General features: G+C 32.4%; 1 protein-coding gene across 1 annotated transcript in view; it reads left to right on the top strand.

Annotated features, from left to right (window-relative positions):
- The window catches only part of Smp_156890 (protein kinase), a gene marked incomplete at its 3' end in the record, with an annotated part of 98,669 nt that overhangs the window by 73,485 nt on the left and 4,966 nt on the right, over positions 1-20,218 (top strand). Inside the window, exons 12-14 of the mRNA XM_018797718.1 lie at positions 13,738-13,859; positions 18,067-18,480; positions 19,137-19,211. Coding sequence (XP_018652732.1) covers positions 13,738-13,859; positions 18,067-18,480; positions 19,137-19,211 — 611 coding nt within the window. The remainder of the gene's footprint in view (positions 1-13,737; positions 13,860-18,066; positions 18,481-19,136; positions 19,212-20,218) is intronic.

Below are 20,218 nucleotides of genomic sequence, written 5' to 3'. Positions count from 1 at the left end.
CGATTGTACAGCTTGATAATAAATTCGTTGAAAAAGAGATCTCTTCGCTGAACTTCGTGTCTTTAATTTTAATGTTTAAATGGGAATTACATGCCTATATATGAAAATGTTTTGTTTCATATATATATAATTACTGTTTTATTGATTTATACAAATATTCGTCAAGATTAGAACGAATAGCTTGATAAAAATTGGGCGCCGAGTATAGAGAAGTCATTATATGTGAAAATTATATTTGAAATAATCTCAGCGATTGAAATTTGAATAATTTCAAAGTTCCGTCCAGTTAACTTGTCTGGACTTCTTCAGGACATCTGCATGCGTCCATTGAGTCCAATTAAGTAGGTTGTGGAGATTAATGGGTTATGCGACAAAGGTATTTTATTCATAGAAAGTTATTCGATTCGGCAATATTTTATGAGAAATTTTATAGTTTATACAATTTAAAATTTTTTATTTTGTTTAGATGTGCAACTGGTGAATCATGGCAGGATATAATGATGGCATGTAGAGAAGGTGAGATGTGGAATATGTTTTGTTTTGATCACTTAATAATTTTATTGTCTGTTTATGTTGTCATCTAGTTCTTACGGAAGACGAGCGTTTTCTCAGCTAATTACGGCTTATAAGAGAGATAGATAGATACATTTGTTTCTACTGAGATTCGCTCTCAAATTTCACAATCATCTTACCAAAAGTATTTAGTTTCCTAAATACGGTCAAGTAGTATGGTCTCAGACTGGGTAAGCTGAGTATAAATTCACTGGTGAGTATCAGTTCCCTTTCTGATGAGTGTTAATTAGCTCAAGACCTAGATTTAGGCTTATTTGTTGACCATCACAAAAAGATATTTAACTAAAGTTCACTAGTTAAATATCAGTTTGCTGTCTAAGCGTAAACAGACCATTTTTTATTACAGTGATTATATGAAATAACAACATAATATCTTATAAACAAAGATGGATGGTAACTAGCAGTGGAATTCAAAACGCACATCGCTTTCTATTGGATTAACACTAAATGAATAATAATTTTTTGCCTGTCACATTTTAGTCAATCAAAACAATTAATCAATTTAGAATGGTTTCATATCTGCTCTAGTTCGGTTTCAAATGTCAAGCAAATCGGAAATAATTAAACTGATAACTTGTTTAAATTACAATAATATATAGTCTGTCTTATGAAAGCAGATGAAGTTTTTTAAAGATATGACCAGTTGATTTATTTGATGATAGCACTTCATAAATCAGGTACAGGATTCGAGTTGTGGAGTACATATCAACTCTGAAGTGCAAGTACATCTATCTGACGAGTCCAATGTAGGACGAAACGCGTGTCGTAGAATACACTGATAGTCACTATTCATCTATGCTCATAAATATTTATTTAGTTTTGACTGTAGTTAGTCAACTCAATGTTTTGAACTCTAATTTTAAGATGAATAACACCCACGAACAGATATTATCTATTGAGTTTAAACCCTTTTCATCTAGCAAAGCAATTGGAAGCATAACACAGATTTTGAATTATGATGGTGAGATCTCAGTACTAATAGGTGATTCAAAAGTTAACAGTATCATAGATTCTTTTTTATAGTGCTGATCCAGTTCTATTGAATGTGTTAATGAAATCAGTAGTGTCTGGACGCTGACTTCAAAGATACCATGAACTAATGCTTTGTACTAGTGTGGTGTGGTCTACTTATATCCATATAAGTAGTATATGGTGTTGGTCAGACATAGAATGTATTTTGGCAGAAGACCGATGAGGAAAGAACTGAAACGGAGCGCAATCGGTAGGAAAATGCACTAACAATGGAATTAGTGAAGAAATAGTGAAGATCGAGACTATTGGTTGTTAATTTGCAAATTGACTGTCCATTGTGTGGTTGTCAGAATTTACTGAAATAGTCAGTAATTTTTGCTTAAATACTTTTGGTTGTCCCCAACCAGTGTTCTGTTCACTACACTAGATGTGAATCATCACTGACATACTCTTGCAATAATCATAAGCATTGATGAAAGTACTTAAAAATAAGATTTGAATATCTTCCATCAGTTCTCTTTTAAGTATCCAGTAATTCTTTTCATCTTGTTGTTATTCCGATTTCTCTCCATTTTCCTCTCGTTTCTTATTTCAATCTTTTGCTGGCAAGCATTTCACTTCCAATTCATGTTTCATACTACTTATAGCGCACCATACAGTATGAGCAGTGAAGACTGTACGAATGACATAACCTAGTATCCTTGTTGCGTGTTCGCAGATCGGGATTACCGATTATGTTGTGGTAGCTTAAATCTGATTCCTTTTTGCTCGTATGAATGATTGTTTGTTGCCAAAATATACGTACTGTCTATCCTCGTATGTAATAAATGAATTGATCTGCGTTGGTTAATAACGGAGTTAAATAAGTCAAATACGAGAATGGATTTAGAATACATATATTTTCTATACTCATTGATCTGGCCAGAGAATCAGAGTGATGAAACGAATAAAAGCGAACGAGGCGAAAATGACATGCAGTGGAGATGGTTTGGAAGCCAACTCGAAATTTATGTGTATTGGAGATGGCGGGGAAGCCAACTCATTATAAGCAAACGTTAATCAACATTTATAGTCAGACAAATATGAATGACAGACATATGATGAATAAGATACGAAGTGTGCATACATATACGCTCATATAAAAATATAGTCAAGGTTAATAAGCGAATAATGAACAAGATCAAAATATGACTCTAATGTATAGGTGAATTGGCTTGGCTAGTAGCTAGGATAAAGTATATGGGCTTAACATAAAAACGGATACTACATCCTGTGTAAATGAAAATCCAATGTTTTTAGTTTCACAATACACTATCCAAACGACAATTAATTGTCTATACAAATGACTTTAGTAAGACACTGAAAAAAAGAACATTGTTTGAGAAACGTCAAGGAATTTGAAATGTACAACTCTTATGTTTATCCATGAATATTTCAAATATTTAACAAAGTAATCTAAGATTTAGCAAAATTAAGTGTTTGAGAGCATACGTTATTGTTTTATTTAGATACATTACTTCTACCCGATATTTGTGCTGATAATGTAGATCAGAAGGACGATGAAGGCTCCATGACCAAACCATCCAGTTCAAAGAACAAAACTCCATCAAAATACATTACGTACGTCTAGAATAAATCTAGTATGGAGTTAAACAAATAATCATGGTGTTATTTTCCTTCCATCAAACTGTTACTATTCATCCTTGTGTATTCTATTTCTATTATTATATTTGAGATGATTTAAGTTAATATGTTGATATGTTCTTTGTTTTAGTGAAGACACAAGAATGGGTGGTAAGTTTGATTATATAATTATTTTCTTGAAATATTAAACGTTTATTAATCTTTTTTGCTTATCTGAATGAAAACATTGGGAATATTACGTTGGATGCATAATACAACAGTGAAACTATTATTTCAATGATGTTTTTCGCATTCGATAGACGATAATGTTTATAAAATATAGTTCAAAATTCAATCTCTCAATCTATACTACAGTTATATACATTATGAAATGATAGTACAGGAAGCCATAAACGAAATACATTCATACTTATAATATGGAGAAGTAAAACTATGAACAAAAGTTGGACTATAAGCAAAGATGGATAGTGGTTAGCAGTGAAATCCAAGATGCGCGTTTCGTCCTACTTGGTACTCATCAGCTGGATGTACCTGCATAGGACGAAACGCTCGTCCTGGATTCCACTACTAGCCACTATCCATCTTTGTTTATAATGCTTGTGAATTAAAGCAATATCGAGGCAATACGCATAGTATGCACATATGCCAAGAAGAGACTGACCAGTTGCAGTCCTAAACATTATTGGGAAGATTCAAACAAACAATGGTAAGAAGTTGGATTGATGAAAGTTGTAAAAACATTACGAAACTATACTGTTTAATCAAATATTTTGTTAACGTAAATAAGTGAAATAGTTTAGTCCACTTGACAAAATAATTTTTAGTCATGACTGTACAGTCAACTCATCTTAAATCAGGAACAATTATTTATTTAAATTCACTTGGTATAGTTTACTTGAATTTAAACTTTATTTCATTGAACAAGCAAGCAGCTATTTGAACTCAGTAGCTAAGTGAATAACGTGATGGTGTTCAAAACGAGCGATACCGGATTCGAGTTATAGAGTGTATATCAATTCGGTGAGTATGTAAGTATGTCCAGCTAACGAGTCATATGTAGGATGAAACGTGTGTCCTAGATTCCACTGCTAGTCACTATCCATCTTTGCTCATAAATATTTATTCAGTTTTGACTATAAACAAAGACTGTTTTTTTTTTTAATTTTTCTTGTAATACTTCCATACAAGTAATACATTTGATTCAAGTAAGTAAGTGCATAACAACTAATGTTAGACAAAATATTGTTCTCTTAGTCTGTTTTACTGTTTATGATTTCCAAAAAAGTTTGCTTATTGTAAACAAAATGAAATTCATTTACATAAAACTAAATTTGCTCACAAAAATGTTTTTACCTTTAGGCATTTCATACTTTATTGCTACTGATTGTATGAACGTGACTGGACATAGATAGATAGATAGATATAGATGAGGAAACGGTTTTCTCTTTATCAAACCATCATATTTCACTGAGTCTTATATATGGAATAAAAAACATCTTGATATAAATGGAACTGGACTAAAGAAAAAGTAGATATTTTTCTATGGTAGTAAACAAGAGGAAACTTATAACATCATTCACTCATATTTGTATTGTCACGAATGATTCAATGTTAGACTATCATTGGTTGAAAATAAACATGAACGCCGTTAAATGTCGAATGAGTAATCTGGAGGTTAAGCGTTAGTGTGCGAGGCCAAAAGTCCTGAGTTCGAGTCCTGCCTGTAGGATTAAGGATGTACACTGCTGAAGGATCTTGTGATAAGACGAAACGGTCGTCCAGATTTTCATTAGTGATCTATCATTGATCTGTTCATGAGATTTGATAATATGAAGAATTAGTTTTTTTCAATAAACCATTGATTGCGTTCGGTGTGCTTGTATGGTGACGATTGACTTCTTTCTGATGAATAAAATTAAGATAATGACAGATACAATTAAATCACAAGTTAGTGGAGGCATTATGTTGAGCCATAGACTTATGATGTTGTCTAGATTTAATTACTTGAAATTATTTACCTAAGAGATGTTGTGATGAATTGAAGTGAACTAAAAGATAATGATGATGAATGAAACGGACTTGTTAAAATTACGAACAAAATACTATTCCATAAAACTGAACATTCTTTTTTGCAACAGCAATATACATTAGCGGTGCAACAATACGTTTTCATACTTATCAGTCCATAAAGACAAATACTGGTATAAAATTGACGACACAATTGTCAAAATTCATGAATGAAGAAATTCTAAGGAAAGGATCAGAATTTCAACAAGGACATCATTGAAGTCAACAAATAATAAGTAGACATATCTAGCCAATTCCTCCACGAGGGGTAACAGGCGTAAGTAATTAAGTTAGCTATCAATCATTCATATGGTCAATGGTTAGCAGAAACGAAATATGGTTAACCGTGTAATTAAAAATGTCTTATCAGGGAAATTTATTTCAACTAAATGAATTGATTTTTACCGGTTAAGGAAGTTTTTTTCACTTCCGTTTGACATTGGAAAAACAAAACTTTATAATATAATAACATGTCTTAAAAAGGCTACTCTATAAATCATCCTCTTGAACAATCACCCCCTGCGAACATACCCAAGACGAGCACTTGAGTTAACATTAAATTACTAAAATTTCTAGATTGACTATACTTTCCTAAGTGAACAATCATCTACCAATCACACTGATAGATTACTGCCCTCACAGTCGATATGGTCTAACAGTACAGATTCTGGTTGTGTGCTTAAAATTCAGGAATTAACTATCACCATTTGGTAAACATCACTTGTAATCCATAGGGACTGAAAAAATCAATGCTTAACAATATGTACCCCTGAAGTATCATTTCAAGATATTCTCATTGTACATCTCCTAATTAACCAATAAGTCATTTAAATTGAAGAAAAAAATAATGATATCTCTTTCCCTGTATAATTAATGGTTTTTTTCCTTAGCTTGGGTGACGTTATTTTTGTACATATTCACATATTACTGTTCGTTATACAACTATAGAAATTAGGCAAACAAAACCATTGTTTATAATAAGCAAAGATGGATGGTGGCTAGTAATGGAATTCAGGACACGCGTTTCGTTCTATTTGGAACACTTTAGCTGAATGTACTAACATCTCAGATTTGATATGCACTCCATAATTTGAATCCGATACCGCTCGCTTCGAACGTCATCACATTATTCATTTAGCTACTGAGTCTAAATAACCACTAGCTTCTTCAATAATGTAAACATTAACTCCGAAATCTATGCTCATTCAGCTGACGAGTCCCAAACATGACGAGACGCACGTTCTGGATTCCACTGCTAGCCACCACCCGTTTCTATTTATAATACTTGTGAATTAAGGCAATATATAGGTAATACGCACAGGATGCACATAGACTGATTAATTTCAGTCTAAAACATCAATGAAAAGATTCAAGTAAACAATACTAAGTGAATTCATTCTACACAAAATGTTACAAAAATAGTTTATCTAACATCCAAATATCCTACAATATGTAATAAGATAAGGCAAATCCTATAAAAATATTCTAACTGTCCACATTCATGATGTTACTTCTAATAAGGACTAAGAGTATAACATTAAAGTAGTATATTGACGTGAAACATAGAAATAGTAATAGATTATTTACTAGATATGTAACTATGGTAATATGGAAATGAAAAAAAACTAACCTTGAAAACAAAAGTGTGTGGTGACAAATGTTTACTATAGTCAATATAGAACAAAATGAGCACTTTTAGATGTAAGTTGACAACGGAAATAATGACAAGGAATGTATAATTTAAATCTAAGATAACTGAAGTTGATAAATTTTAATAAATGAACGTAGATATTTAAAAAAAGTATTTCAATGTAAAGTTGACCATTTCTTAATGTAACCTTTTAGTACTGAAAAAGGTAAACATAAATACATCAGAAGGGGTTTTTGTGGATATTTCAGTATTTTCATAGTTGAAATCATGAGTCCATTGAAGCTAGACCACTATGGAAAACCTGGGAGCAGTGGATGACCATTTCGTCTAACTATGGGACTCCTAAGCAGTGCACATCCACGATTCCGCACCCACGAAATTCGAAATGACTGTAAGAAATGTGGGAAGCAGTGATCAGTAGAGTTCAACCAAGTGTGTTGCGGTTATATCAACTCACTTAAGGCAATTAGTTAACGGTTTCTCAACTTCTTGGATCAGTTGAAGTTAGACATTAACACAGTTGAATGCCGGCTTAGTGGGCTATCGGTTAAATGCTCCGGCGCAGGACGAGGTCGTGTATGCGCACTACTGAGGAGTTCCACAATAGGAGGAAACGGTCGTCCAGTGCTTCCAGGTTTTCCATGGTGGTCCAGCATTAATTGACTCATGATTTCAACTATGTAAATACATCAGTCAACTTTATATTCAGGTTTTCTTCAATAATAAATATCAGTTTTATTCAAAAATATTGTCATGGGTATTGAGGTTGAACTATGAGTCGTGTAAGATGATCATCATCAACGGAAGTAAATGATAGTTAGATGATGTCAGTGAAACCTTATTGGTAGAATTTAAACAACTTTAAGGATTAATAAACAGCGCAGGCCAAAATAACTGAAAGTCTGAATCTGGATAAAGAAGGTTTAAATCATAGTGGAACAATTATTTCTCTGCAAGACATGAAGTATAGCTCTCTGTTAAGTTCTAATTAGTTCGAAAATTGTTTCCGAGTTTTTTTAAAAATTTACTTTCAATTGTCCGCAACAGTTTGGTGTATAGTGGATCGAGTGAATTTGGAAATGTGAAAAACTGAATTCTTTATAATTAGTTTCTTCTTCTTGTATTGATCAACAAATTTGATGGTTTTTAAATCGATCACGAAAATCCGCATTATGAATCACAAGTAGGTTACAGGCTATCAATTTATTAATGATTCCAGTTTTACACAATCTTATATTCCCTCTTAAAGAACCCAACCATTTGTACAAGAAGAAATTAGTGTCATCTTTAACATATTGTGAATATCGATAATTACAAGGAATCAGTTTATCTTTGATCGGTGATTAGATTCTCGCTCGACAAACTATCACAACATGAATTATGATAATTATAATTGATTTTGACCTTCTTCTAACCTAACTGGAATGTTAGTATAAGGAAAATCTTTCATCATCCCAAAGAAGCATCTAGTTGTAACCATTTTATATTACCCAACCCAACGAAACATATTTTTAATGTATGAATTATAGCAAACGGGTGTCGTAATCTCACATATTATTGTCCACTGACCAGCTCGACTCAATAACTCAATATACAGCCTCAATAGGCTAAATCTAAGGAAGTTCAAACTGTTTAACTAGTTTCTTCTTCTCGTACTCATCAACAAATTTGACGGTCCTTAAGTCGATCACAAAAATCCGCATTAAGAATCACAAGTACGTTATACGCTATCATTTTACGAATGATTTCAGTTTTTGACAATCTTATCTCCCCCCCCCCCTTAAAGAACCCAACCATTTGGACAACAAGAAACTAGTGTTTATCTTTAACATATTGTGAATATCGATAATTACAAGGAATCAGACTATTTTTGATCAGCAAACAGATTCTCGCACTTGACAAACCATGATAATGTGAACTATGATAATTATAATTTTAATTGTTTTTGACCTTCTTATCTAATTGAAATGTTAGTATAGGGAAACTCTTAGAAAAAAGCATCTAGTTGTATCCGTTTTATATAATTCAACCTAACAAACACATATATCAATTGTATGAATTATAGCAAACTAATGTTTTGAAGTTGTAATTTCCTTATGTAACATATCATTGTCCACTGACTGGATCGACTCATCAACCCAGTATAGAGTCTTAATCTGCTAAATCTAAAAAAGTTCAAAGTGATTTCTCAACTATTTGGACAAGGAGAAATTAGTATAGTCTTTACTACCTTGTAAATATCGATAATTACAAGGAATCAGATTATTTTTCATCAGCGATTAGATTCTTCTTGGACAAACCATCACAATGTAAACTAAGTTAATTATAATTATAAAAATTTTTGACCTCCTTCTTATCTAAATGGAATGTTAGTATGGGAAACCTCTTCCATTATCCCAGAGAATCATCTAGTTGTAACTTTTTTTCATCATCTAACCTAATAAACACATATTTCAATTATATGAATTATAGCAAAGTGAAGTTGTATTTTTGTAATCTAAGATATTATTGTCCATTGACTGGATCCATTCAACAACCCAATATAGAGTCTGAATCTAAGGATGTTCAAAGTGAATACTCAACATCTTACTACTTTCATAAACTTTCTATACATCATAAAAGTATAGTTGATATGAATAGAATACTAGTTAAACAATTTGTTAAAAACCTATAATGTATATCTCATTGAATAGTATTATTCTTATTGTCTATGCATTCGTTCATTCATTTCATCTTACATTAACACATTTTCTCATTTTATTATTTATATTAAAAATGGAGTATAAACTTCCTGTTTTTGAAACAAACTAAAAACAGAAAAAAAAATTTGAAAAAACCAAAAAAAAACAAAAAGAAAATTCGTTCCATTTTTTTTTTCTTTTCATTCTTTTGCTTCAAACAGAAAAAAGTCAGGTAGACGTAGTATAGTTCTAACAATCTATTATTAATGATAGTAGTTTACTCGAGTTAGAACAGAAAGGAATAACTTAACTTCATCATTTCAATAGATTAGCATTAATGTTACTTTTTTGTTGTTGTTTCAATCGAAAGATCTATAAACAGGATAGAATGTAAAATAGGGCGAGACTATAATTTATGAATGTGAACCAATCAGATTTAAGATAGCATGCCTAAGATTTTGGCGCGAGATTCATATATTTATTAGATTAAATACTGTTTCGTCATTATAGCTGATGTCAGTTTATGATGAAAATATTGAATATAATCTCTAATTCTAACGTTCAGTTGTAAATATCAATCTTATTGTATTGAACAAGAATACGAGTGGGGATAATCAGATGTATTTCAGCATAAAATTGCAGACTATCTCACTAAAATTTGACAACCATACGGTAAACAGTGAATTTGCGAACTATCAAACGATTATCTCAATCTTGATCATTCCTTCTGCAAGTAACAGTCCATCGTCTCCGATTATTATTGTTCATGCATTTTCATACCAATTGCATCCCGTTCCCGTTCTCTCCTTATCGATCTTCTACTGAAATACTTTGAATGCCCGACCATCGTCATATACTACTTATGTGGATATAAGTAGCCCATACTACCCTAATTCGTCGAACTAATTTATAACCTTCATTTAACCCCAGTATAGGAATGGACATTTCTAAGCTCATCTGAACGTTACTCGAAGGTCGTTCATGAACCATAGTCTCATCTAAATAACTACAAATTAATTAACGAAAATCAATTAAGAATGAAGAAAGGAAGTTGCAGTGAAACAGTTCGAATTCAATTGTTTCATTGTACAATTAATGTTTTCAATGAATAAACATTATGATTTATGAATGAAATTGAAAAAAAACAACACATTTAATGGAATATAATGTATATAAACCTTATTTCATTTATAAGGGTCATTATTATAGTTGTAATCGTTAACTAAAATGATCAGTAATTCCGTGTGACCGTTAATAAAGACGTTTGAGTTTTGAGGAATGACCTACCCATGTCCTCACGTCTATTTGCGTATATATATGTGTATATATAGGGTATGGAATATATTTATTGAACACATTCCAGGATACGGAACTGATTCTAAGTATTTTTAATTTATAAACGTTACTCATCTTTAGCAGAGATGGATAGTGGCTAGCAGTGGAATCCAGGACGCGCGTTTCGTCCTATTTGGGACTCGTCAGCTGGACGTACCTGCATCTCAGAGTTGATGTTCACTCTGGGACTCGAACCCAGTACCCTCGCTTCAAACGCGGTATATCGAGGCAATACGCACAGTATGCACACATGCCAATTAGAGACTGACCAATTGCAGTCCTAACAAATCGATGGGAAGATTCAAACAAACAATACTAAGTTGAAGTTACTCATCTTTGTTAGTTATAACATGAATCTGGTAACTCTTTAAAAAAATCATTTGAATAATACAAATAACTTGTAACCAAGGTTTGGACATTCACGAACGCACTGCTGAGGAATAACATACTACAAAGAAAAGGCTGTTTATTACTTCCAGGTTTTTGTCGGTTTGACATTGATCGTTCCATGATCTTAAAAAAACCCAAGTTTATAACTTGTTTAATTCGTGTTTATGTTCTTCTTGTGGTGGCAACTACTTATGTTGATAGATATAGTATAGTATAGTATATAGTACCAATCGGATGTGGAATGCCTGATAGCAGAAGATTCAGAAGATTGAAATGAAGAGAAGAGAGAAGAAAATAATTGGTCTTTCCCACCTTAGTAATTTTTACTACAATTTGACAGACTTTGACAAATTTCTTAGAACCCTGAAACTTCTTTTTTTAATACAGTCAATGTTTCAAATTTTACATCACTGACTAACATTAGGTGAATAACAACTAAAAAATGTGTATTAAACAGCTATTCCATACTGGTTTGTCACTAATAATCAGTGCTAATCCAGGAAGATTTAACTCAGGCATTATAGTCTCCACGGTGAGAGCGTAGCTATCAGACTACTACGTTAGCATGCAATCGTATACATTTACAACTGCGATTTTATTCATTGATTTTGAACACAAAACATTCATATATTACAAGGAATGGGTTACTTTTAGATCATCACTGTAGTTTCAAAACCTGATTATCTAACTTTTTCACATTTGTTCGTTTATTCGTTTTTTCCAAAACTTTAGTCATCCATATCATATCATATGCGACTAATATGTCTTCCGCTGGTGTTTACTTTGTCAGTAATATAGACAACTATCAAACGAGAAAATTAACGTTATGTCTTTCAGTATATTTTAACCTCTATTATTCATCTTTAGAAGAGTGATGAATTTAAAAAATCAAATTATTAATTTTTGGAGTCATTTATTTGTAAAAGCTCATTAATATAACATTGACATACATTGTGAATATAAAGGAAACAATTAATCATTCTCTACTTGCATATTTCCATCCTGAATGTATTTCTTCTACGTAAAAGTCTAGTTATAAGTTTTAACATGTTTGAATTGTAGCCCCAACTATACTTTGCTATCTGTTACACAAATTATAAACCATTTCGATTCAACAGTCAAATGAAAAACAGATCAGTGTATTCATCAAAATATTCTGGTTAGAATCTATTGAGCGAGTTAGTTTTTTTTTACGGGATCAGGTCTTTAATCCCATTCCCAACCCTCCTCCTTTATTCGGACTTGGGATTGGCAGTTACCCCCGGAGGGTCTACAGGCGGTGTTTTAATAAAAATACGATAACATCAAATCTTACAATCAATATCAATAATTGAATTCAAGTATAATCAGTAGACGAGTTCTAAGTAAAAATAAAGCCCATAATTTCGACTATGCTGTTAACCAACCTTCATCATAATTAAAACACAAATTTACAAATCTCACTTCATTAGAAATTAAACTGAGCCATAAATTGTCTAAATCTTCTTATGAATTTTTATTGTATAAACTCCTTTAAAGCACTATGTTTTACGTATAGGGTTGTTACCTTAAATATCATAGAAATTATATATTTAATAGCTAATAGCTACTATGAACAAGATATCATTAGTTCACTATCACTGATTAAGTAGAACACCAATTCGTTAGTGAAATGGGTGATGAAATATAGATTATTAACTTTGTTACTTAATCAAGCCTATCAACACTTGATAGGTAGGAAAACAAAGTTCAGTGTAGTAACATCACTTTTTCTCCTAAAAAAATGCGTGTAATGTAAATTTATTTTGTAATATGATTACAAACAGTAGCTGTATATGTTAGATGGCATAGCTTGGAGTCAGTTACAGTGTGGTGTGTGCTACTGACGTCAACAGATATTAGTAGTATGGGTCATCAATTGCAAATGAAATTTCTGGAAGCGGAAAAAGAACGAGAACTGAGAATGATTGCTGTGGAAATGAAGGAACAGTGAAGTCTGAGACGATTGATTGACATTTTGCAAATGAAGTATTTACTGTATCGTTCTCAAATGTTATTAAGACGTTCTGTGATTTCGTGTTTAGGCTGTACCCACTATGTTCTCGTTCACCACAATGGTGTTAATATGACCACAAATAATGGATGAATATTTTTAAACGGTATAGCTTAGAGTCATTTATAGTGGCACAGTTCTATTCACCTTTTGTCTTCTACTTTTCCTGCGAGCATAACGTTTCATTATGTCTTCTCAAAGTGTATTCTCCTTGTTTAGTTTCTTTTTAACAATCACTGCCACGACAATGTTTCGTTTCTTATGCTATTCGTTTTGGTAATTTTATCTCATTATAGAAATCTAATCCGGTAACTTGAGCTAACACACATTTGTAGTAGACTTTAGGTTAATAAGAATTGAATGACATCTTTTTTCTTTCTTATATCTTTAAGCAAAAAAATCTATTACACGAACTACTGCTTCTTTTGTACCAATGTTACATCCAAATCAAATTAAAGAATTAGAAAATAGTCCAAATATTACCAGACGAGCAAGTGCACACGTTATCTGTCCAGTAAGTTAAATTGCAATTTTAAAGTTACTTTAAATAAGAGTATACACAAGTTGTATGATATTACTGAAAACTTAAGTGGTATTATAGTGTGGTCAACTTATATCCATATAAGTAGTATATAGCGATAGTCAGATATAGAATGTATTTTGGCAGAAGACCGATAACGAAAGAACTGAAATGAAGCACAATTTGTTGGAAAATACATAAACAATGGAATTAGAGAATATGAACTGATACGTACTGAAGGAACAGTGAAGATTGAGACAATCCATTGTTATTTTGCAAATTAACTGTTTGCTGTATGGTTATCAGAATTTAGTGAGATAGTCTGTAATTTGTCTAAATACCTTAGATTGTCTCCACCCGTGTTTTGTTCATTACAGTATGTGCTACTAATGTCGACAGACATAAGTAGTATGTACCGTCAGCCAAAAGTGGAATGGCTGTGGGAAGAAGTGTAAGAAGATTGGACAGAAGAGAACGAGAATAGAGACTGATTTTAGTGAAAATGAAGGAATAATAAATCTTACGACGATTGATTGATATTTTATATAGTTGAGATCATTAGTCAATTGAGGCTAGACCACAATGGAAAACATGGAAGCACTGGACGGCTGTTTCGTTCCACTGTGGGAATCCTTAGCAGTGCGCATCCACGATCCCGCCTCACGAGATTCGAAACAAGGACCTACCATTTTCGCGCCAGAGCACCTAACTACTAGACTACTGATACAGCATCCAACGGTGATATTTTGCAAATGAATTACTTACTATATGATTCTCAGATTTCATTAAGATAATCTGTAATGTTCAATAATCCTCACTGACGTTCATGTTCGCTACAAAAACCCATACAGTCAAATTCACTTTTCATATACTTTTATTCGTTCGTTGTTAAGGTCACCTAACTGATAATACACTATTTAAAAAAATATCAATCAAAGTTGATTATCACTTCAATCATCACTATATACAAAAAGGATCTAGGATCATTTATTACTTTAATGCAAATGATTTAAGTAATCTCTATGTTTTTGACAGAAATTTCTTCAGTTAAACTAAGGTTATATATTTAGCATACATCATAAATAGGTTATATTTTAATATATTCACTTGTAGATTCAATCATATGTCCTTTGAAAAAAAACAATCTTCAAAATGATTGACCTTAATCATCTTTCTTTTTCCTTTCCCTTTTTTCTTTCTTTCTTTTTCTCTTTTTTCTTTTTCTCTTTTTTTATATTAAACGAAGATGAATAAACAATGAATTTTTATTAAGTTCATGCAAAAATCATTTCATCATTATTATTATTGTTTCAATATGCAAAAAATGTTTATTCTTCATCAGTAGAATGTGGTTGAGGTTATAAAAAAATGCAAAAAAAATTTTTAAAAAAATACAAAAAAATAAAAAATAAAAAACTACAAAAATACAAAAAAATACAAAAATAAAAAACTAAAAAAATAAAAAAAACTAAAAAAAAACGAAATAGATAGAATCCAACTGTTGAACTAGATTTTACATATTAAAACAGTCAAATGTAGAAAGCACACAACAACAAAAGAAAACTACCCGTTTTTTGACTTAATATGTGATTACTTCTTTTAACTATGAACAATAAAGTTTTCTTTGTCCTTTTTTGAAGTACAAATGAGACGTGTTTAGATAATCTCTTTAAAAGAATTCAACACATATATGGATTACAAAATAGGTTTACTGAAGATATATAGTTGTTGACTATAATATTGAAGTAAAAAGAAGTGGATATTAAAATGTTATTTCAAAGGAAAGGGATGATTATTTTTTATCATTTCAATATTATTTTAAAAAAGAATTTGGGGATAATTTTGGAATAGATACTAAAGGTAGCTATTTAGAAATAGACTGTCTTATTATATTGACTTTTCTGTATAAGAATTAGACGATCAAGACACATTCCACTGTATTCACTGATTCACATATTTATGTGAGGGTAAAAGAGTAGAGAAGAGTGACTAAACAATACAAACAAATGATTACTTACTTACTTACGCTTGTTAATCCCAATGGAGCATAGGCCGCCGACTAGCATTCTCCAACACAGTTTGTTCTAGGCCTTCCTTTATAGTTCTATCGAACCACAGTTCATTCTTCTAATATCTGTCTCCATTTCTCGGCGCAATGTTTTCTTTGGTCTCCCTCTTCTCCTTTGGCCTTTAGGATTCCATGTGAGGGCTTGCCTTGTGGCGCATTTGGTTGATTCAATGTGTGTCCTATCCACTTCCAGCGATTCTTCTTGATTTCTTCCTCCGCTGAAACCTGGTTTGTTCTCTCCCACAGTAGGTTGTTACTGATAGTGTCTGGCCAACGGTTTCGAAGTATCTTCCGTAGACAACTGTTAATAAACACCTTCTAGATTATGGCTTTCATAGTTCTCCAGATTTTCGTCCTATACACTAGAACTGTCTTCAGCTTTGTATTGAAAATTGTGACTTTGATATTGGTTGACAATTGTTTAGAGTTCCAGATGTTCTTCAGTTGTAAATATGCTGCTCTTGCTTTTCCGATACGCGCTCTTACATCTGCATCAGATCCACCGTGTTCATCGATGATGCTTCCCAGATATGTAAAGGTTTTCACATCCTCCAAAGCTTTTCCGTCAAGTGTAATTCAATTTTTAAAACAAATGAGTATAAAACAATTATGTAGATGAATTCAGAATCGGTTAATATCGAATTATCCATTTGATATAGAAGGTGGAACACTACGTTCTGGTGTTGTAGAACAAATAATTTAAACTTTCAAAGAACTAGCTTCGAAACCGCTTTTAAAATGTTCAAAAGAAACTGTCAAGGAGGAACTATCGGGTTTTTTTCCGATTGACAATTCTTAAGAGAGGTTTTTTTCTATAGGGTGAGATGCCGAATTCTCTTCCTTCATCCGGGCTCGAGACTAGAAGTAACCAGATACAAAGTTTCAGAAGTTCATAACGCATACAATAACTATCTATGCATAGTAATAATTGAAGTTGGAAATAGTCACTTTATTGGCAGCCCTGATGCAGTAAGTCTCAACATTCACCAGAAGAACGGAAGATCCTAAAATACAACACAGCGAGTGCAAATTAGATCACTGTTGATGGAGAAGCTCGTACCTGGTTAGTATCACCGGTAAACAAGGGGTATCTGATACGGTTGTGGAAGGACAGACTGACAAATAAAAGGTAATTTTTCTGCAATCGGAGAACATCTTCAACTCAAAACAAATTTCAGTCAACACCAAATTCAGAATTTTCAATACGAACATTAAAAGAGTTCTACTGTACGGAGATGAAACTTGGAGAACTACTAAACCATTATCAAAAAGTTACAGGTATATATATATATAAACACTTTTCTGTACAAGATACTCCAGAATGGTTGACTAAACATTACTAGCCACTGTGTCAGAGAAGAAAGCAGCTTCCAGATAAATAGGGGTTGGGGAAACGAAGTTGGAGGTGTATGGGACATAGACCATGAAAATCATCAAACTGCATCACGAGGCAAGCCCTAACTTGGAATCATCAATGTGAAAGTAAAAGTGGCAGACCGAAGAACACATTGGTCTGGGAACTAGAGAAATACATCAAAAGAATGAATAACGCACTTGTGAACATCTGTAAAGGGAAGCCCAGGACAGCATATGTTGGAGATCGCTGTATAGTGGACTATGGGCCTAAGAGTTAGCGATCATAAGTAACTAATTCTCAGGTATTTGTAAGTTGTGAGAATCTCAAAATTTAAACTCCCTTCATCTGTACACAAACGACTTTTCGTGGCCTGTAAACTATCCTGATAATAGGTAGCAATGCCAAGGTTGGACTTGATAGTTTCAAATAAATTGAGCAATGAGTAGAAATTTAATGATGAACATAGTTTTTGTTGTATCTCAATAAGTAGAAACAGTGTATTTCTCACGTTTCGTGACTTAATGTAAGCCATTTCTTCAGAGTATTTATTACTACACTGATAATCTTCAAACGGTTTTACAGTTTGCGGCAATGTGATAAATTCTTGTCTTTTCTATGGCAAATTATTCATTTTCTCTGTTTTATTTAGATTATCAACGTTTGTTAATTCGACTTTTGGTTTAATCAATCTTTATTGGTTTGTATAGATTGTAATTACTTTGACAATTCCAAATACTAATAACCAAGTTAGATCTATATGTTTTTGTCTTTTCTAGCTTCCCCCACAGAATAGTGACTTACGTTTTGATAAACCAACAAGTGATATAAATTTGTCAGATAAAAAAAATTATACATCATTTTTAGGATTACAACTACCAAGTGTATCCAAGTTACGTAGACATAGTTGTGATGCACAACGTCAAGAGAAAAACACTTCATCACATATGCAAGTAGATAAAATGAATGATAATTTATCTAGACGAAGTAGTGATCAATCATTACAAGATAATGATAGAACAAATTGGTATACAATTCCAAAATCTCGTGGTCTGTTAAATTCTGAAGAGAAAAATTTACTTACTGCTCAAGTATGTGAAGGACCATTTATTCGTACTTCAAATATACAAACCAAATTGAATTGGAATTCATCACAGGTTAATGAACCTGTGAAACAAATCACTTCTAATAATGTAAGTTATTTCATAGATGTATACACAGTGTACTATTAATAACACTTTAAAGTGACATTTTCAAGATGTGCAAAGCTGCTTTTATTTTACAGCATTCCATAAATTACATGCAATATTTCAGAGATTATCAGTACGGGGTTGTGGAGATTGTTAGGATTTTGATTGAGATCATAAAGACTTGGAAGTACTGGACAACCGTTTCATCATAGTATGAGGCTCCTCGGCAGTGCTCATCCATGATCCCGCCCTGGGATTCGAAACCGGGCCCTTCGGTTTCGCGCACGAACGCTTAACCTTAAGACCACTGAGCCTATATCCAACGGTGTTAATGTCTAACCTCAACCTATCCATGAATGTAATATTGTAGGTGTTTTTCTTCACCGACTGATATATATTAAAGAGTACTGTCGATAATGGAGAACATTTCAACCAGCATACAAGTATCTGCTCACTAGTAAGTAAATGAGTTCACAGAGAAGTTCTAGAATTCTTATTGTGATTTACAGTGACTTTTTAACAGTTCAGTAAATTTGAAATGATAAACTGTTGAAGATGGGTATGATATCTATTTGATTACTGTAACAATATATTTCACATTATATAAATGAATGTTTCTCATGTATTAAAGTCATTCACATTTTATATTCTTGAATTAGAAATTGGGCAATGAACTAAGTGTTGGACCTCGTACATCAAGACGATCAAGTTTGATAGCAATTGGTGATTCTGTGGTAAGTAATATTACTTCAGGTTTTAATTAATTATATACAGTAAGTATTGATATTGATATATTGTAAAACTCCCAATTTATCTGATTGGGCACCCAGGTGATTTGAATCCGAATCATCTAGTTCGTGGTCAGAATGATGACTGGTTGACTATTCACGTCAAAATAACTGAAAATTTTTGTCTCGATTGTTTACTAAATGGTATCCATTGTCATGTATGGCGACCGGGAGACAATTATATCTCACACGACTTAGCTCCATTCAACTTTCTGGATGTATTATGTGGCCTTTAAGAATTGGTGATATTAGTATGTGATTAGCATTTGATAGCCCTATGCTTTCGAAAAATTTCTGAGGGAAATAATTAAAGACAGCGATACAATTGACGTAAAAGTATATTCATCCACTAAAGTGATTAGGACAAGGATTATATAAGGTAAACCACAGTCAATCTTGACACTCTATGATGATTGGTTTAGGAGTAGGCTGAAAGAAAGCTGGAAGCGACCAATTAAAATCATATTCATGATTGAGGATATTGACTGTTGAACTCTGTCTTTTAGGAAGAGACAGATCAACCTGATTGAGGTAGTGTGTTTATTGTAACAAATAGTTGGATACTCTGTGACACTGTTCATAACCGGTCATAATGTCTTAGATATAAACTACTATTTGTGTTACCCTAAATCCTAAGTTTTAGAAAAAACCTTATACTTTATATAACCAGGAGATTAATTCTTTTATATTTTCTAATAATACTAATACGTTAACTCATTCAACTCATTTAAGATTTGACTTGAGAGTTTCATCTTACAGCTTTGAAAAGATATGACAACTTGAGCTGAGCAAATACATATCCGTTTCTATATTGGATATGAAACTGCCTGGTTTTTTTTAATTTTCCTAACAAACTTCATTTCCTGAATAAATTTGTTTCCTTTTTTATCACCGTCCGCTAATTCTTGAGTTTAGTCAGTTGATGTTAGTCAAAATTCAACTTCTGCTACATA

This window comes from Schistosoma mansoni, chromosome 5 (assembly GCF_000237925.1).
Source record: "Schistosoma mansoni strain Puerto Rico chromosome 5, complete genome".
Taxonomy (NCBI): domain Eukaryota; kingdom Metazoa; phylum Platyhelminthes; class Trematoda; order Strigeidida; family Schistosomatidae; genus Schistosoma; species Schistosoma mansoni.
The sequence above is the reverse complement of the archived record's forward strand: the minus strand, read 5'-3'. Positions and strand labels throughout refer to the sequence as shown.